At 41.3% G+C, this 21,433-nt stretch overlaps 1 protein-coding gene across 5 annotated transcripts in view; it reads right to left on the bottom strand.

The window, feature by feature from the left end:
* Nucleotides 1-21,433, bottom strand: part of Elmo1 (engulfment and cell motility 1) — a 624,760-nt gene that overhangs the window by 5,430 nt on the left and 597,897 nt on the right. For all 5 annotated transcript variants that reach the window (XM_029569533.1, XM_008845428.2, XM_008845430.3 and 2 more), the window contains 3 exons: nt 19,062-19,169; nt 13,000-13,082; nt 2,256-2,333 (listed from right to left, as the gene is read on the bottom strand). In XM_029569533.1, coding sequence (XP_029425393.1) covers nt 2,256-2,333; nt 13,000-13,082; nt 19,062-19,169 — 269 coding nt within the window. The remainder of the gene's footprint in view (nt 1-2,255; nt 2,334-12,999; nt 13,083-19,061; nt 19,170-21,433) is intronic.

The raw sequence follows: 21,433 nt of genomic DNA, 5'->3' as shown, positions 1-21,433 counted from the left end.
AGAGAGAGAGAGAGAGAGAGAGAGAGAGAGAGAGAGAGAGAGAGGCAATGATGTCCAGGTGTGCCTGTACCACAGCACACACATGGAGATGTCAGTTCTTGCTTTCTGCCTTGTTTGAGACGGGGTAGCTAGCTGGACTGTGAGCCTCTGGGGATTCTCCTGTCTCCTCCTCCCATCCTGTTGCAGAGGCATTGGGACTGTAAACTTGTGGTACCATGCTTGGCTTTTACATGGTTTCTGGAGATTTGAACTCAGGTCTTCACATTTACACAGCAAGTGCTTTACCCACAAAGCCATCTTTCTAGACCCCTGTTATTATCCCTTTTGTTAGTAGGTATTCAATTTTGGAAGCCTCTTTTCCTTTATTTGAAAAGTGAGGATATCTATAACAGAACTTTCTAATTTATTGAGCAATTATGAAAATAAAATGAGGTACTAGATATGCAAGTGTTTTGAGGAAATTAAAAATGCTCATAAGCACATAGCATGTTCTCCTTATTGCATTTATAAGAAGTGATAATTATGAAAAGAAAAACTTGGCAGTCCTGAACATTTATCCTTATCTGGAATTAATGCACATACACTGGGGAAAATAGCTTGGCACTGATTTAAGTAACAGCCTAAATTTTACTATTTTAAGTAGTTTCCTATACAGCTCTTATACATCGTGAATATGCTGGTCTGTTCATAACCATAATTTTATTTAAAAACAGAACTAGGAGGATATGGTATCTATTCTCAGAAATATAAAGACAAAGTCTTACCCTTCTGCAAACTAAATGTCAAGTGACACAGAATTATATTTAAGCACCATTCTAAATGCAGGATTTGTGTCTAATCTTTCCTCTTTCTTTGGGATGCACAGTTTTATTCAAAAGCTTCAAACCAGTGAAACCCAGATACTAAATACCTTTTAAATGAACTGAACCTCCTGAGGGAAATGAGAACAAAAGTCATATTCTATTAAAATGTTCCCTTCCTTTCTAAAAGCTGTTTATGCAGTTACATGGAAAACAAAAATTTGAATGGTATTATCTAAAAATAAAAGTTTCAAGCATGATGGTGGGGTCTAATTTACAAGGAAAAGTTAAATCAACCATAAATGCTAATTTATTTTACAAATGCATTTTTCTAGACTTATGCTAAATATTTTAAAGATAGCTGACGGCATGCTTCAAGAAGAGAAACAAATTATACATATAACAAGGAATAAAAGCATCTTGGAAATAAAACTCAAACAGCAGAGACAGCCCTAAAGCTCTTAAAATAGCTTAAAGAGACTTGGTGGGGGAACCTACTTCATCAGATAGCTAACGAATAGAGACCAGTTTATCCAGGGAGGTTCTATACCCAAAATTAAATATTCAAAGTAAACTAAAGCTCTAGCCAGGGCTCCTCTTCCCCCTGGATTAACTGTTATGCCTTTGCTGAGTTTGAGTTGTCTGTGCATTGCTTTTCTTTAAGGCTATAGTACGGATTTTGAATCTCTCCATGTGTTAAAGGAGTGGCCACCAGCTTGTGGCACTGTGGGGTGCATTGGAACATTCAGGAAGTAGCACTCAGGAGAAAGAATTAGGTCCTTGATGGTGCATCCTTAAAGGGATGTCGGGACACTGGTCTCTTCCTCTGTCTCTGCCTCCTGGTTGCCCTGAGGCAAATGGGTTCCTTCCCCATATGCTTCTGCAGCCACTCTAAAGGCAACTCACCACAGACCGAGACCTCTGAAAATGGGTCAGAAATAAACTTTCCCTCCCAGTTATCTCAGGTATTTTTGTCATAGCAATGGAAAACTGAATAAAGCACACGAACAATAAATCCAGCTGCTAAGAAAGGTCTGTAGTAAATGGCAGGTTTTCAAGATGTTTGTATTCTATTCTCTAAGTCAACAAGATGCCCTTTTATTCATGATTTCTACAAGCAGGCTTTTTTAAGAAATGACATTTCTGAGGTGGAGAGATGGCTCAGCAGTTAAGAATACTGGCTGCTCTTGCGGAGGACCCAGGTTTGATTCCCAACATCCACGTGGTGGCTAATAACCACCCATAACTACAGTTCCAGAGGAATCCAGTACCCTCTTCTGACCTCTGCAGGCATTGCATGACATGGGTGCACTTGTATATGTGCAGGCAATACACCATACACATAAGATAAAAATAATAAATAAAATATTTTAAAAAGAAATAGCATTTCTTCCTTTCCAGAATTTATCTTTCTTGCTTTTCTCTCATAAATTAACCACTAACCAAGACCCTTACCTCATGCTTGTCAGGAGCAATAAAATTCAGTTGGCAATTTGAGTCATACAAGATGGAGAAAGCAAGTTCAAGCACTTCCTACAAGAGATTAGAGAAAACACCACATTAAATCAAACTGGCATTATTTTTTGACATTACAAATGGTTGAGGTTGCACATGGGGTGTGGTCTGTCCCTTGGCCCAGAGAAGAGGAGCAATGATGAGGCTGGTGTGAGAAAAGGGTGTGTGTTTCAAGATTCCCAGAATGCCCTTCTCTCCATTCAGCACAGGCCTGCATGAACCATCTCATTTCTCATGGAAACCCATGAAGCAAGTGTTGTCATTGCCTTTTTAGGAGACAGGTTTGGAGAGGGTTCATAGCATATGACCAAAGCCGTTCATCTCCCTTCCAGGAAGATATGGGAACAGTAAACTCTCTCCTAATTAGCAGCATAAGCTCATCTACCTTAACATCCCCAACAGACAGAAGTCCATAACAGTATGGACTCAGTAGAGGTAATGAGATTCAGAGTGACCCCCCCCCATATTTTGATGTCAATCTTTGGAGTTTTGCACTCTAGTAAGCAAAGGATACACAAAACCCATATTTTACCCACTAGAGGCTGTAGGATATAAAGGAGCATGGACTCAAGTGACAAATGATGCAGACTTAAGTCACTGGTGATCATCTACTGAGCACAGACTGAGTCAGATCCACAGTACCAAAGATTAGGTGTCCCTTTCATTTTATTGTAGCTAGATAAATTTGGTTGAGGTACTCAGTGTCATGTCTGATGCATATGTTACAAAACCTTTCTCGAAGTGTATGTGTTGTACCAATATTGGGTACCACAATCACTCTACCAGTCTGAGCAGTCAGCAGAGTGGAGCTGCTGGAAGGTGACAGTTACCAGCACATCCTAGAACCTCACCGGTGCCTAATCTGGAGGGGAAAGGTCAAGTGTATCCATACCAGCATTCTGTATTGTCATAACACAGGCTGTAGTGTACTTTCCTTCTCTGTGTCTTTATTAGGCACCACTGGTGACTGTCCCTCTGCCCTGTTATGATCTGGGAGCAGCACTGCTTAGAAACGTCCCATGAAACGTTTTTCTCTTAGGGACCCACATCTGTGCACATCCTTTCCTACTTTGATAGCTGTCAGAGGATTTGCCTTTGGTATGTGACTAACAGCTCAAATACTGCAGAAAGAAGGTGGAAGGTAAAAAGATGAAGTCAGTCCTCCAAGATTTCAGATGAATTAAAAAATTCTTCCAAAGTGGACCCTGAAGACCCTATGTTAGCCGGACCCTCTCCTAACCCAGACCCTGTCAAGCTATTCCGGCTCTTATAGAATTCTCTGTCTGGCTCCCCTCCTGGATCTGTCCTCTCACTACGAGGGAGCAGTTTTGCTCTGAGGCTAGATTGTCACGTATCTCACACTCAAACGGGCTCCTCATTCTGCTAGAAATAGAAACCCTGGCAGGAGAAAATGCCGAGTCATGGAACGGGAGCTGGCCTGCATAAACTCCTCTGCTCCTCAGTTTTTTCTTCATCAGCCCTCATTTCAGCCTGTCCAGTGACGGTGACATGAACAAAGAAGCAAACACATTTTTTTTTTCCGTTGAGTTTGGCATCTGCTTCTATAACAATACCTCTGAGACCTTTTAATTTATATTCAAAATGACAATAGTCATGCTAGTGGCACCATAAATTAGTATCATCTTTTAAAAAAATCAATAAAGTCATACATATCACATGGATCCCGCTCCTGTGGCTATTAAAAAAATCCAATATCAAGTGAAAATTGCATACTATCTGTAAGAAAATTATGAGAAACTAAGTCTCTCCCTTTCTTTTGGGTATTAGGGAAATCACAAATAATAAGCTAATTATGAAGGTCTGATGTTAAATGAAAAAAACCAAAAAGCAGGAGAAATGTACCTACTGTGACAGTGCCTGCCTGTAGATGGAGAAGGTTAGTGAGCATATGAAAAGAAAATTACTATCAAGTGCTGGGATCATGGGTCATTATTTCTTCTCAAAGTATGTTTCCAGTAAAATTTAGGCTATAATCTCATAAACTCACAAACAACTGCTTTCCGATTAGAAATGTTACATAGACGACTTGTCTTTGTTGATTTGAGAGTCATTCATTAGGAAGATGCTGACTCATACTTCAGAGACTGGAGGGATAGGAGAGATGGCTTTGCTTTGGAACTCCCTTTGCAGATTCACAGGGTAAGGTGAAATTCACCAAGGTCTTTCTGCCTAACCCTGTGCAACAACTGTGACAGCAGCTGGTATGACTGGAGCCCAGACATCTGCCCTTGACTAGGTGCTGAAGTCACTGGGCATCAGAATGCCAGCACAATTAGTGCTGAGACATTTTCTTTTCTGCAGAGGGACAGTGAAGGTGCACGCTCACCTTGGGCTTTGCCTTTCTTTGGCACATACTGCTCCATAACATGAAGGATAGGAGCTGTCATGACCTAGATTCCTGATAAACATGGGCAGGAACGGGAAATTGGTGAGAATGTCAATCCCCACTCTAATTTCACCAAGGCTGCCTGGGAGGGGTGGGAGGAATTAATTCTCTGAACTGCACGCCTGCATTAAAGGGGAGCTATCATTTTAATGGCTTTTATTGACATCCCTGTCTTGCTGTCACTAACTCACTGGTAGAGGTGGCTCTGCAGCCCTTCAGGGAAGGAGACTGTAGAGCTCAGAGCCATGGGACCTCTCAGGCCAACTCTCCAGAAGCTGCCACCTGTCCAAACTGCCTGTGAGGATGACAGGCTCCAGGTGGCGGCAGAACAGGCTGGCACAGATCTGGGACAGTGTGCCCCTCAGGGCCTCCTGACACACAGCACAGCACTCAGACACCCAACACTTCAGGGCTGTATTGCTCACTACTGAAGGTCTTCCAGTCTTTCGTGAATGAATTCAGTGAAAAACTAGACTCCAGAGCAGCTTATTTTACCCTGTTGTGCTGAGACACCCCTGCCTTCTCGCCCTGTGCAGGAAGGCTCTGGATGGGCCAAGTTGTGGGGAGAGAGGAGACAGGAGAAGCCGAATTCTCCTCCATCCCCTGAGGTCTCTGACCTCATGATCTCGGTCTCAATCCTCTGACTCTAGGACCAGCAGCAACACATGCTGAATCAGAAGACACTCAGAAACAGTGCCTCGGCTTGGAAGGCATTTGAATATGTATTCTACTGTGGGTAAATGACAATATAAGAATAGAGTAGTACAAAGCATACTTCATCATACAGCACGATGCCATTTTTCACATTGTATTGCGTAACTTATACTGACTTCTTTCCCAGCATTCACTTAACCATGCTGATTCTCCATCTATCCAGTTATCTTAGGGATGAAGCATTTTGATGAAAGACATAGGATGCAGTTTGGCATATGTGTGACTTCTATTACCACAGATAGAGTAGAAGATCTGATAGCCACTCATCTACATACCTATGAACCCATAAGAAGATGTCAATCATTCGTGAAGCTCACCAAAGATATCACCCTCTTCACCTTCTTCAGGAAGGTAAACCTTTCACACTTTTCTGGCTCCGATTTCTCTTACCAGCATTACTGACCGATAGCTCTTTAACTGTCTTTTTTCACTGTCCCTGTCTATCCCACTCTGGGCACTCACTCTTCCCCAGGCAGAGATGCTCTTTCTCAAGAGGAAAGGTACTGAGCCTCTTCCCATGCTGCTCCCTCCACCTGGAAAGTCTTCCCTTGCTTCTCCAGCTGGTGGAAGCCTTTTCAAAACCCAGCTCAGGTGGAGCCATCTCCTCTTTGGGCTGTTCTTGGCTTTGCCTGGTTACCTTTGTGTTTATTTTTGACACAGATGATGGCTTGTAATTTCATGTTTAACATAGATCTTAATTTGCTGAACACCTACAACCAGGGCCCAGACTATATTAATCTTTGGTTTTCTAGCACTTGGCAACAAAGAAGATGAATGATGAACGAAGTAAATCCAAACAAGGTTTTTGGTGAAGGTGAAGCTTTTAAGCTTATGGAAGGACATCAACTGCTAATGGAATCTGCCTCCTGTTTTGGTTCAAGACTCACACTAGCAAGACTGAAACTAGGCTCCGAACATCACAAGATGGTAACTTTTCCGACACAACATGTATCCCTTTCTGAGTTTGTGGGAAACACTGAGGTTTCCCTTTTGGTGATGTACCATGACTGTCTAGCTCTAAGCACCATATCCAGTGAGACAAGCACCAAGAACATCTGACTGAAAGCTCATAGCAACCAATCATTTTACTTTAGAAATTACAGAGCATGAATTTTAAGGAACCCTTATTCTTTAAGAACCAAGTCTTACAATTGAATTTGTATCCACTGATGATAATTCAAAAGTCAATCAAACACTTCCTATACTGTGAAGAACTCTATACTTAGGGCTAGAGAGCTGGCTCTGCTCTTGCAGAGGACCCAAGTTCAATTCCCAGCACCCATACTGGGTAATTCACAACTACTTGTAACTCTAGCTCTAGGGGATCTGACGCCCTCTTCTGGTTTCTGTGGGTACCTACACATATGTGATGCATACAAACTCATATAGAAGCACATAAACAAAGTAAATCAATAAATAAATCTTTAAAGAACTTTTATTCCTTGTCTCCACAGAACTTTTCCTGTTGTACATACCTCCGTTAAACATATTAGACCCTAAGCTCCAGGAGGATGGCCCAGTCTACCCTGGTCCCATTCTATGCCAGGTACTTTAGATCTCTGTAGTTCCAGTGCTGACAGACTGAATATGTGAGAGTTGTGCAGCAGACTCCTCAAGGGAAGGACCAATTCCCTTTTGTAATTCTAGCCCATGGTCTTAGAACTTAGCACCAGCAGATGTTAAATGGGTGACAAGACTGTTAGTAAAGTGTCTTCTTTATAAATACTATTATCTAAGTTGAGCTTGCATAGCAATTAAGCTCATCAACAGTCTTGCCACACAAAACATCAGAAACAACCCCCTTCTGTGAAGTGTCTGAAGAGCCAGTACCATCAGTACCATGCCTTGGCTATTGGCTACCAGGCTTGGATGAGCCTCTTGTGGGTACATTTTTGTTAACTCTCCTTTGAAGCTGCAGATTTCCCATCCTTACCCACAAGTTCCAAAATTAGGGATGAGGGAGCCTCTGGAGTCTTGGGAAAAAGGGTGTAGGGACTTGAGGTAGAACTATGGCTTTCATTTCTGCTTTTTGACATGGTCTGAAGAACAAGGTATGCGAACAGCATTAATATCACAGGTCAAGTAATTTTCATGTGTGTACAAATGGAAGACCCAGACTGACAGAGACACTGATGCTCACCTCAAGTCAGACTGGAAGAGGCAGGGCTGACTAGAACACCTGGACCAGCAAACCTGAGGAAGCAGCTTCCATTTACAGTCATATTTATTTCTTTACAGCAGTGTGCCTACCTACCTGTCCATCCATCCATCCATCCATCCATCCATCCATCCATCCATCCATCCATCCATCCATCCATCCATCCATCCATCCATCCATCCATCCATCCATCCATCCATCCATCCATCCATCCATCCATCCATCCAATTTCTTAAGAGCACCATGACAATAATAAAAACATTAAAACCTTGGAAAACATCATTTGCTAATTTGCTTTGTAAATTTCCCTTAAAGGGAGTGTAGTCTGACACAAGAGGGCCAAATCCAGACACACAATATGTTCTAACCAGATTCCCCAGATCCACACCTTTTTCTGTATTGGCGACTTGTATTCTCTTCCTCTTCCTTCTCTCTCTTTGAGCCAGGCACAACATAATCAATTTCATTCATGTTTTAAATCTGAATATTGTTGACTTCTTTCCCTGTTTTAAGTTTCACTAATTCTTCTCTAATTTATATTATTTCTTTTCATTTGGTTCTTTAAGTTTAAATTGCTCCTCTTTTTTCTAGTATTTCAAAGTTAATCACATTAATGATTTCAGAATTTCCTTATTTCCTAATCTGTGCATCTTATATAAATTTCCCAATAACTTACACTTTCATTTCATTCCACATAGTTTGATGAGTTTGCTTTTAAACTTTGTTTAGCTTGAAACATAATTAATCTTGCAACTTTTACAAGCTATGGGTTATTTAGGAATATTGTTCTTAAATCTCCAAATATTTGCAGTTTTAGCTCTGTTTTTGCTACTGATTTCTATTTTAATTCTACTGTGGTCTGAGAACATGCTTTGTTTGATTAATATTTTTAATTTAAAGAATATTTTGTTTTTGTCATAATGAATACAAAATAAAACATGTTATGGTTCAAACTGTATATCTTGGTGAATGCTTCTCATGAGCTTGGGAAGAATGTGTATTGTGCTGTTGGCCAGATTATTCTATTAACGTCAATTAGATCAAGTTGATTGATGGTGCTGTTCAAGTTATCAGTATCTGTTTGATTTTCTGCCTTTTTGATCTCTACTGATTACTAGGAGAGGGATGTTGAGGGCTCCAGTATAATAATGGGTTTGTCAGTTCTAACAGTGCCGTGACTCGTTATTTTGAAGTGTCTTGCTAGGTTCATACATGTGTAAGGTAAGGTTGATATGTCTTCTTGGAGAAATGACTCCTTGAGAATTTTCTCTATTGTGAAGCTGACTTGTTGAAGGCTAATATGGATGCTCCAGCTTTCTTTTCATTAGCATTAGTATGGTTTGATAGTTTGTCTTTTTTCCCCATCTTATGACTTTAAACGTGTATTGTCTTATAGTGAAAGTGGAGTTCTTAAGTGGACTTCTGTGGACACCATATAATTAGTTCTTAATTTCAAAAAAAAGTTTGAAAATGGTTATCTTCCCATTGCTGTGCTTAAGCCATTTGTACTCACAGTGATTAGTGATGCAATCTGGTAAATAGAACCATGTTAGTAATACTATTTGTTGCCTTTGTTCTCTCCTCCTCTTCCTCCTCCTCCTTCTCTTCCTCCTCCTCCTCCTCCTCGACTCTTGCTCCTCCTCTTCCTTCTCCTCCTGCTTTTCCACCTTTCCTAACTTGAGCACACCAGTCCTCTTCCTGTCCCTTGTAACTCTGCTTCTACTAATTTCACTTACTCATTTGCTTTAATCATCCAATGCCCTGGTGTTGTTATGATCTTAAATAACAAGTAGCTATCTGTTACAAAGGTTAATAAAAATCCATATTTAATTTTACCTTCACTTATTCTTCCTCTTCTACTCCTCTTATCTTTATTTAGATCTTAGTTTCTGGCCTATATCATTTCATCCGGACTGTACCAATTCTTTTGAGCACTTTTTGTATACAGTCTATTGTTCTACTTTTTCCATTAGATGGCCCATAACATTTTAAATCATAGTTATAAATTTCCTGTCTGACAAGTCCTATATCTGTGTCATATTGGTAAAAGGCAAAAGGTTCAAACAATTTTAAAAGAAACCTGAGTCCTGCTTCTGAAGTTTGCTTATTTCTGTAGGCTGTTTGTTTATTCATTTTGGAGCCCTAGACAATCAGGTAATAGGAAATGAGATAATTGGACCTTTAGAGTGATAAATTATGTTACTATGGCAAATAATTGGGCTATAGATTTTTTGCATATGTATGTGTGCACATGTGTATGAGTATTCAGTGAGTATTCACATGTATGTTGGCTCACATTTATGTGTATACATGTGTCTGCAGGCCCAGAGTTGACATTGAGTTTCTTCTTGCATTGCCCTCCAATGTCTTTAATGTGACAGGGTTTCTCACTAAACTAGAAACTTACCAGTACTGGCTAGTCTAGTAGCAGTGTCCTGGGGGTTCTTTTTTCTACCCCCAGGTTCTGGGAGATTTCAGGTGGTCGCCATGCCTGCCTGGCTTTTATGTAAGTTCTAGGGATCCAAACTCTGGTCCTCATAAAGCAGCAAGCGCTTTATCCACTGAGTCGTCTCCCAGCCCCTAGGCTTTGGTCCTTGTTTCTGCTTCCCCTCTTGACCTTGGCGACCTCATGTATTTTTCAGCCTGTGTCTTGAAGGCCTTTCTGAAATAACCCACTGGAGTTGTGGTATGGAGAAGGTAAAGCAGTCTATAATCTTCAAATTAAGTCTTTATATTTTAGGACTCTGTATCTTCAGGCTGTGACCTTTTAAAGAGTTTTTCCAGTAAAGGTTTATTTCTCTTTTTTTCTTCTCCTTTCCCGAATCATTTCTTTTAGGTTCAGCTCACTACTGACTAGGTCTCCCTTATATCCAGCTCATAGCTGAAGCAGGGAGGCTAAAAGGGCTAGAATCAGGAGTTCTCCGAGATAAAATCTGGACAGTAGAACTTTATTATTAAGATTTTGGAATATCCTATAATTATTCTTCCTTATAGTCTACATAGCTATGAAGGGTCTTTCTCAGATCTTCATTGAGAGAACCTAGTATATGCACTACGTGCTGCAATTCATCTAAAATACCAACCTGGGGCATGGTGGCCCAGGCTGGTAATACAAGCCCTTGGGAAGCTGAGGCAATAAGACTGTGTATTCAAGACCAACCTGAATTATAATAAGATCTTGTACATGAAAACAGGAACTGCAGGTGTTTTTATGGTTTAGGACTGGCTTCAACTCCAGGTAAGCAGATTGCAGTGTTGATGCCCCTGACTCCATGTTCCACATTGTTTACCTTCATTTCTACTTCTCTGAGAGGCCAAGAAAAGCTACTGAATTCCACTTTTATCAGCTTCATACTGTAAGCGGGGAGTGACAGCTCTCAAGATCTTCATGTTGGGGTCAAGGCAGGAAATCTCTCTAAAAATATTTTACATAATTTCGTGTCCCTATGGAGTATGTTCAAGTCCTGGCTGACAGTTCTGCTGCCAGCTATACCCTTCCCACCCTTCTGGGTTTGATGTCTGAGTCAGTTTCACGTGGTTTCACACTACATTCCAAGTGTTATATAACCAGGGACCTTGCTGGAGCTGAGCACAACGGGTGTTCTAAGAGACTGCAGAGGGAACACCTGGCATGTGGTGCATATGGTAATCCCTGCTGGTGTTGAAGGAAGTCAGCCCCACAAAAGGCAAACCATGAAATCTGGAAGTTTGTGCCCACCATTTAGAATGCTCCTTGGAAGCTCTGAGTATCTGTCTCTCTGATACAGAAACCCACACAGGTGTTATATAATAGGTAGCTCAGACTTTGGTGTCTCAGGCATCTCTCTGTATCATTTCGCTCGCCACTGGAGCACTTCATAGGCTTGCGTTGTGATGGGCTTAATGAGAAAGAAACGCACAAGGAACAGAGCTGAATTACATCTGTGTAACTTAAGAAGCAAAGATCTTTTAAAAATATTTTATTATTTTTATTTTTTGTGTATGAGTATACTGCCTGCATGCATGTAAGTGCACCTGTGTTGTGCAATGCCCACGGAGGTCAGAAGAGGGTATTGGATCCACTGGAACTAGACTTAGGGACAGTTATTAGTCGCCTTGTGGGTACTGGGAACTGAACCTGGGTCCTCTGCAAGAACAGCCAATGCTCTTTACTGCTAAGCCATCTTTCCAGCCCCAGGATTCTGTGATTAGATTCCTTGCCTGTATCTTTCCCTTCTGCCATGCCGAACAATACTTCCATAGTACTATTAGGTGCTTCTGAGCTTAAACAGAGTTATCTAGCAAAGAGCTGAATTCCTTTTTATCCTACAACATTTGGATTCAGAAAGCAGGGACTATTTGTTTTAACCTCAACTGATAAGTAGGATGAATGCCTTTTTCTTTTCATTCCTCTTATACACTGACACTAGAAATTAAGAAACAAATGATTGATCCGTGTGGTGCGTTGGCACCAAGATGTCTGGAGTAGTCAGGTAAATCTGTTTATTTTTTACATTTTTTCTTTTTCTTTTTTTTGAGACAGTGCTTTGCTATGCAGCCCACACTGCCCTCAAACTTGTGATCCTCCTGTTTCAGTCTCCTTAGTGCTAGGATTACAGGTGTGTAGCACCATACACAGTCAAATACTTCTGTTTATGGATGGTATAGATCTCAAGATGCTGGGGGTATAGGCAAAGAACCAGCTCTTGATAGACTGACTCTCCAACCTAAAAACAAAGGGAATTCTTCTGTCTTTTCAGATCATCTCTCCATCCTGTTCCCTCATAACAGAACATGGGTTGTCATGGTGAAATCTTATTGGTCAACCTGGAGAGAGTGGTGAGACATTCTGTGCTGTGAAGGGAGCTTAAGGACCGTACTCCTGGGAAAATGTTCCCTTTTAAACTGTGTTTGAGGTATTTTGTAGTCTACAGTCTATGATGCTAAAGGGTATCAGGTCTTCAAGGTTTTCTAAGATTCTTTGAGTCAACTGGTTTCTGCCTGTCCCAGGCTTCACTGATACTCTAAATAAGGCTATTGTGGCAGTGAGTATGAAAGAGATACCATGAACAAGAGATTAGGAGAGGCTTGTAGAATGGATGAAGGTAAATGGAGAAGGCGTACCAAAAGCCAGGGAGAAAATAGCCATGGTAATTCCTGGGGTTAGAAGGAGACAAGAAGTGGAAGAATGGGAGACAGCAGACATTAAGAAAGGAGAGAAAGAATGAGAACTTTGGTAAGGAGATAGGTGGATCAGGAAAGGAAAAAGGAGAGCTAAGATGTGTAATTCTATATAAAATACTCCCAGTTCCTTTGTGGATCGTCTAACACATGCACATGCATTGCTATTAAGGAGGGCTGGGACCGCCACAGCGACTGATTGTATTGGGTAGACAGAGCCATTTACAATAATCTGGAAATCATACCTTGTTTTGTTTAAGGGCACCTTTCTCTTTCATATGAGGGCAGTCCTTTCCCGTCACCACAGCTTTGATATCTGCCACTGGCACTGCAATTAATAAAGATAATGTAAGTCACGACACCATTAAAAGCTTCAATTTCAAAAAAGAAGCAAGAGTACTCATTGAATCTGCTACCGTGGTTGTCACTGCCAGAAACAACTGTAAAAAGGAAAAAAAGACAGGTGAGATGAGGAAGAGGAGTCAGGCAGTGTTTAGTGAATAGGCATCAGAGCATATTACGTTCTGGCAAAAACCAGCCCTTGGATAAGGAGCTATTTCCATAAGTAGGATTTGGTTCATAAAACAAAGAACTAAAATAACACCTATCACAGAAGTGTTGGAAGCAGCGGTATTATAATGGATATGAGTGTAGTACCACGGTATAGGTGGTACTGCTATCGCTATTACCAGGGCTCCTGTATGCTAGGAACAATGTCATATGCTTTACATGAATCAATACCTCTTACTACAGTGTCACATCTCTTTTGTTTCTGGAGTTTTGGATAAACAAGTTAAGCAGATCAATTAAAACACCTACCTGACTCTAAACAGTTCTAAACTCTTACTCTCTGAAGTCTCTTTCTTTTTGTAACAATTAAGGTAGGTTTGATTGCCCCTGTTTTATAGGCAGTGGAACTAAACTCAATAAAATAAAGGAAACTTTCCTTTCTGCTAGAGCTTTTGGAAAATAATGCAGTTAGATAACATGACGTTTTCTCATGTCATACTCAGGAACTGGAAGAAGGCAAGATATGGAAAAGCTACTGCATTTAAAACACTTTTTAAGAGCAACTGAGAGAGAGAAAGGAGAGTTCAGAGAGTTCAGGGCTGTCTGTTCTTGCATCACAATTCAGCACCACAGTCTCTCCTGACTTCATAGCCCTTTACGTCAGGTTCCTTTCTCTGCCCCTTTTCCCAAACCCTTTGGATTGGTATGAATCTGTAGGTGGATGCTATGATTGAACCCTGACTCCAGGATTGGTTGTCTTCTGCCAGTGGCTGATCTAAACACCACTGCAGGAGGCCATATTTGAATCACTGGGGAAGTTAGTTACATTTTTCAATGGAGACACTGAAAGGAATTTTTTATCTAATTAGCAAACCAATTCTAAAAGTCTCCTTAAGCTTCACAAAGAGTTTCAATCACAAGTACCACACAGAAAATACTCTGTCATATTGCATTAAATGGGGAATGAACTACACAGAGTAGCTATAGTATACAAATAGTAAGTTATCTCATGGCTTTGAAACCTTATCATATGGAATGGGATGAGAAGAATCCAAAATTGCCATGGGTCAGTCTTCAGAATTCTCATGTAAAGGCCTCACAGAACAAAAGGTCCTTTTCAAGGGATTTTGTGGCTGTATATATTTCTTAATATCTATTGTCCCTCATCAGAAGATGAGCCACTGGATCACTCATATGATTATGTAAAAAGAAAACACAAATTCTAAAGATATAGTCATTTTGGAAAGCTGGTTTTTATATAGCTTGCCTTTAGATGCATTGGAAGATTAGACATGGGGACAGCTAAAAACAATGCCTTCTTCAGTCTCAGGAGCAGAAAGAGTAGGTCACACTCGGCCTTCTGGGGAGGCGGTCAAGGCTCGCAGTGACTTCAGAGCTAAACTGGCATTTTGAACAGATTTTTCAATGTGGAAGAAAGATAACAAAGTGGGGCATAGGAGCAGGAGAACCATGGGTGGGAGGTACTAGGAGAAGTCCTGCTTCTGCTCTGAGCCTTTTGGGCATATTTTCCACAGCTATTCAATTAAGATGGACTGGGACAATCTAATTCAGCACTGCCATCTTACAGGTGCGAAGACAGGCTTCAAGAGAATGAATCAGGCACACTACATCACACAGGTGGTGAGGGACAGAGCTGGCCTTAATGCCCCATGCTCTTTCACTAGGCCAGTCACCTCCCTTTGGAAACTGCCAGCACCTGTATTATGAAGAGCACAGCCCCCAAAGTGGTCTTTACTTCAAACATATTCAGGAAACTCTTTGAAAGTATATGTTGAAGAAACTTTAATTATAATTTAAATTTTAAAATCACTAAAAAAATTAATGTGGCCACTATGGTGAAATCAGTTTTAGCTCCTGAAGTCAAGGCAAAACTTCCCCAGGAAGTGGCTTTACATTATGAGTACGTGTTGTGTGTAGAGATCCACAGCAGAAGCTTCAGTGGCCGGAGACAGAGGGGAGAGGCAGGCTGCTCCAGGACAGCTGGTGAAGAACCTGTTCTCTCTAACCTGCCTCACTGCCCAGACTGGTGGGTGGTGTGGTGCCTTTGCAATCAGAAACGCAGTCTTGGGTTCTTCATGTACCTCCTGTTCTACCTCTTTGGGCTTAAGTTCTCAGACTTAGGTTGCTCCTAACATGGGGCCAAGATCACTTTTAGTGTAGGTGGCAGAGTAGCGACTTAAAATCAGTCACCGAGTTATTTGGCTGCATGTAGATCTTCAGTGACCTGTGACCTCCAACTAGTTATACTTAATCCTCTTCTACCTGAATTTCCTTATATGTAAAATATGGATGAAACGCTTCTTTGGGTTGTGCAGAAGATACCTTATATAAACTCTAAGCACAGAGCCTGGCGTACCTTATGCACCTGGCAAATGCCATCTGTGATTATTCCTATTATCAGTAATCGGCATTAATTCTCTGTAGATGGAAGGACCTGAATTCTTCACTGTGCTTCCATGACCCAAATCTCCCACTTTGGCTGTGTCAGCTGCTCTCCTCATCTTCTATAATAAGCTTAATCTTTGGGGAGGGCATTGGCCTGTGCTTTCCTCCCTCTTCCTACGATGTGGGGGTGAAGAGCATTGGCCTAGATTCTTTCAAAGGGAGGCCTTGAGGGGCACCAGGCATGATTGGAAAGCAAACAAGCCCTATGCTTAATGGGGGCAATGACAGCCTGCAATCCCCAGGAGGGAAGTAGGGTGGGAGGAGATGGACGGAAATGTGGATTTTCAAGGGCCTTGCTTCCTGGCAATCAGAAAGAATATGAAGAGAAATACTGCAACGCTTTAGGGAAGAAGACAGCTATGGAGAGTCCTTCAGCCTTCACTACTGCCAGTTGTAGTGAGAGGATCCAATTACACTATTTTATTTACCAATATCTCACTATTCAGCCCTGATTAACTCAAGGGGCTGGTCTCAAGAGAGGGCAATAATATATGACAAGGCAATGGCTCTTAACATTAATTGAGGGAAAGTCTCATTTTTCTAGTGGAATAAATTTTCTGACTTTAAAGGGCTCCAAGCATGGCTATTTTGTTCCAGTCAGAATGAAGAAATGACACCAAATGCAAACCAAGTGCTAGGATGGGGTCTTCTCAGGCACACAACTTCATTTCCTATCATTATCTGAGCACACTCCCTTCTCTGGCACATGCACAGACAGACACAACTCACCAGCACAAACACACACCCTCCGATAAGCACACACTCTCACAACTGCACAATTTCTGCCTATGTTGCAATGAATGAAATGTGGGGCCATCCTTGGAATTCTGCATTACTGGATTTCAAAGGCTGTAGAGGAAAAGGACAGAAAAGAGTCCTGAAGGCATCTTCAGGAGAGAACACGTCTACCTTCTCCAAGAACCAATGTCAGCCCATGGCCACTATCTCAGCCTGTGTAGAGACTGGAGATTAACAGCTCTGGCCTTGCTCTTCTGCAACCACCCAGGCCAGGCATTCTTCCTGACACCTGCTTGCCTGGCTGTTCGCTAGTTGTCTGCACTGTGGAGCTTTGGTGGTAAGGAGTCTTAGTAGCATCAAGGGTATCACATGGTAGACAAGTCCAGTAACTGTTCTTACACAGGATTCTGGTACTAGCCAACCTCCAGAATTTTCTGCTAATTTCCTAAGCAACTGGGCAGATAGAATGGGTATATGCATCTAATATTGACAAACTTCCAGTTACATGCCTATCTTCAGGTTAAGAAGTGGATCATATCTCTGTAGTTATGACAATAAATTACACATCCATTAAGTGGAAGAGTAGATTCCCAGGGTCAGGCCAGGAGTGAGTCAAATAGTGATTCTTCTTCAGGCATTAATGTCTCCATCTCTTGGTCACGTGTGGAAGGGCCTGGGTGATGTCCTAAAGAGCTGCAGTTGTTTTGGCCACCAGTAGCCTCTAATGCTTTTCAAGATCACTGGTCCTGGACAGTTCCTAGTTCATGAGAGTTTTCATTAATTAACAGCAAGTAGAGGAAAGTGAGGATGCTGGGGTGCATTTTTCGCACAGCTAATTCAATTAGCAGAAATGCCTGCCCTTTCTTCCAAGATAAACCTTCTCATCCTGTGTGTGTGTGTGTGTGTGTGTGTATGTGTGTGTGTGTATGTATGTATGTGTGTGTGTTTTCAAGGGTCCTTTCTTCTATGAAAAAATAGTGATACTAAATTTTAGTCGTTTTGCTTTATAACATCCCTTCTTCCTAAAAGTCAAAGTTGACAACATACTATTAATTCAAATCTTAAAAATGACTTTTTGGTGAAAACCACTTTTAGGGACTCACAATGGAGTTCCAGCAATGTCTACATGAATAGTTCTCAAACTTGAAAGGGCACCGGAGTCACCCGGAGGGTCTGTTGAAATAGAGATTGCCAGTCCCCATCCCACTATTTCTGATTCCTGAAGTCTGGATGTGGCCATCTGAGTTTGCATTTCTAAGATGCTGATGGTTTTGTCCAGGGACTACAGTTACCAAAGCCTGGTGATGCAGGGGGTCTGGCTTTCTGAACTCTGAACCAAGGGTCCTCAGCCTCAGGCAGGGCCCAGAACCCTACAACAGGGAGGACTAGGCATATAGCCTGCAACCTCGAGTTTTAGATTTGTTCTTCCTGCCGGAGGGTATCAATAATGTAGGCTGGAGAAGTAGTTCTCCTGCAGAAGAAAATGAACTACATGACACTACAAAGACCAGACTGTCCCATTTTTAAGCTGGAAGACGAGAGAATGTTCTAGGTTGTCTGCCTGAGATGTCAGCACAGGGTCTGAAAGTGTCAGGAAGTTTCCCACTCGTGGTTTATTTTTGCTTCCTGTGGTCCTGAACTATAATAAGGCAGGCAGTCCAGATCTGTCTTTCATAGGCCCTGGGGCGACAGGAAGGCAGATGTGAGACAGCAGGTGGTGGGAGGGCCTAGACCCTGCCTGAGATACACTTATCTAAACACTGCAGGGTCAGTGTGACTTTTAAAGTTTATTTAAAAGTGTCCTGTCAACTGCTCCCAATTTTGTTTCTTTGTCTAGTGTAGAGTATCTTCCAAGGATGCATTCCCTCCACCTCATTTCTCTTCCAAATTAATTTGTCAGTCTGGCATTTCTCAATGCTGCTTTAATACTTTATTTAATCTGCATACTTAGCACTGAATCTCTGCATTGTGCACCTGGTTTGGTACTGGCTAGAAGAACATCACATGTTACTGCCTCTTCAAAAGCACAGATTAAGACAAAGCATACAGAGAAAGCAAATAAGTATAAATAATACATATCCTGGGGGAGTATTTATTTCCTTGAACATCATTTATCATTAAGTTTCCAAAGTATCTGAGTTCTCAAAAGTGGTACTTGCACCTTTCATTAATTCTGCATTATCATCATGGGATACATTAAACCAAAATGAATAAATGTGCTGGAGGTTATGCTTATAAGTTATGAGAAATTATTTTGGGTTATTAAAAATACAATAGACAAAATCAGGTTTGTATCATTTTGGGTCCTTGAAATACTATTTGAATAGACACTACCCAAAGCAGACACTGGAACTCGAATTTGCATCTTTCAGGAAAGGCAGGTGACTATCTCTCTGACAGTGCCCTGCTCATGCCCAAACTTCAGTCCTTCAAGGACTTGGACTTGATGAGAAAACTCAGGGTAGAAATTATATGATGAGCCAAATTCAAAGGGTTCATTGAGGCTAACAGTTTTGCTGCATGATATACTATGAATTAGAGAGATCCAACCAAGCAAAGTTTAGGCATCCTATGTAGGGAGGGAGCCACTTACGTTTGTCCTGCAGGGAATCATGGGGCACTTCTCCTTGGGGGCTTTCTTCCAAGTCTCCATAATGTAAGACCTTGTGATTTGGTGAAAGCCGACAATACCAAAACTTGTCTGAGGAGAGAAACACATGAGTTTCTGAGGTTAGTGATCTGGTTTTCAAAAATATTGGCATGCTGTTTCTTAATGGTGTTACCTGGAGGAAATAATCATTCAGTTGATTTTAGGTCTTGAAAAATAATGAATTCTGGAGTCCTGAGTGGTGAACCCCTTTCTGATTTTGGATTTTGGACCCTTCTCAGCATACATTGGCAACCACTGGGGGAGTCACCAAATCCTTCAAGTTCAATGACAAAATATTTTACAATGTGGTGGTTTATCACTCTCTGTAACCATCAAAGGGACGATTTCTTAGCCAGGAAAGCCTGGCTAAGTGAGCGGAGAGATGAAGGAACAGCTTTCTTGGCTGTTAATCTATTTCTGCTTTGAAGTCTGGGATTTCCCACCTGCTGAAGCAACTGTGCACAAGGCCATGCTTTAGCTGACAACAGACACTCAAACCCTGAAGCTAACACATGCATGATCCGTGAATGAACTGTCAGGACACTAGTGATATACATAGAGGGGGGGATCCTTGAGGCATTGTCTCAATAAACCAGGATTTTAAGAAAAAAATTGAAGATACTCATATGACTATAATTCTTTTATAATTTCTTGTTTAATTCTCAGAATGGGAATGACTAGGGCTTTAGGATTATTTTAACTCCCTCAACTTTATCCCTTCAGCTCCCAAATGTGGTAAGAAAATTTGAATAAGACTGTGAGGCAGGGAGAAGAACAGGAAGAGCACTTTTATAGCTCCATAGATTTATAGTTAAGGAACTTGAACCATGACAGCAGTACTTCTATAGCTACAAGGCTCAGTTGAGAGGGTGCCTCCCAGAAAGCCCTCTTTGATCATCAAGGTGGAGTGGCCTCTCCTCATCCTCTGAGCTGCTCTAACAATTCTTTATACCAGGAATATAGCATGGGCTGGCATTACTGGTGTATACATGTGAACCATCTTAATATTTCCCTTTATCAGCCATAGACCCTAGTGGGTATGCCATGAACAATTACTGATATGAGAAGAGACTCCAGACTTTTCATTAGCTTGGAGAGTATATGGAAATTGACCACTATCTTCTTCCTAAGGGCTATGTCTTTATGTGCAGGGCTAAATACTGAAGAGTGCACAGTTGGTGTTGGCTAAATTGATACATGAAGACTCAAGGGGATTTCAGAGGGGCAGGCAGCATCCATGGCCCACCAGCCCCTTTGTGCCTTCCTGCAGCTGGCTTACCATATGATTTTAGTCAAGCAACCTCATTATTGTGCCTGCAGTCCCAAATTGTTTTGAAACCACTCTGAATAAAATGCTCTCCATTATATTCTAAGGAAAGTTTTTCAATCTAAAATTCCACTGGAAAAAAAAATCATGTTTAAATCATTATTCTTTAAATCAACAGAAAGCTTTAAGAATGGAAGAAGCCAAAAATGAACAAAGAATATGCCCAACTTGACCCACAAAAAGAAATTGCCTCTGCGGTTCTTGGCTTCCCAGTGTGTAGAAGAATATTTGAATTGTTTGAGAATTCCTGATTGTAGTCAGAATGTGTTTTTAAAGGTACCTGAACACTGGTGAAAAAAAAATGAGGAGGAAGGTCATATAATAGCCGGGAATACATTTGGAATTGCTAACTATTCAAAATCATGTACATACAGCCAGCACACGTTATGTTTCTGAGAGAGGACTTCAAGGAAGTTATTCCCTCAGTAATTCACAGCCATTATAATTAGCTAATGTGAAATTATGGATCTCCCATGAGAAGAACACATTTGGGAATTTGAGTTGAAATTTGCAATAGGAAATGTGAATTCTAGAGAAGAATACCAGGTGTTCTGAGCATCACAGAGATTTCAGTGGTCTGATGCAAGAGGAAATGGTGGCCCCCCAACCTTCTTCACAGGGATCAGTCATCTGGTCTATACGGCCTTCAATAACCACAATTTGCTACAATTTTTCTTCCTATGCTACCTCTGAGGGTATTTGGTGCTGAGAGTGACTAAATGGAAGATGGGAAGGACAGTGAGGAGCAGCACTTGGATATGATGGTTTTCTGATGACTAGGGTCTTCCTGTTCTTTATAGAATCCCTTCTTCACAAGCTGGGGCTAGCCATGGGCTAGTGGTACTATTTGAAGCCAAAGAGTCAGTATGGGACAGTAATCATTTACAGTCAATATAGTATGATAGGAGGAATTAAGAAATTGAACTGGTGAATGGAGAGATGGCTCAATGGTTAAGAGCACTGGCTGCTCTTACAGAGGACCTGGGTT

This window comes from Nannospalax galili, unplaced genomic scaffold (assembly GCF_000622305.1).
Source record: "Nannospalax galili isolate Female #2095 unplaced genomic scaffold, S.galili_v1.0 scaffold962, whole genome shotgun sequence".
Classification (NCBI taxonomy): Eukaryota; Metazoa; Chordata; class Mammalia; order Rodentia; family Spalacidae; genus Nannospalax; species Nannospalax galili.
Note: the sequence above shows the minus strand (reverse complement) of the source record. Positions and strands in the feature narration are given on the sequence as shown.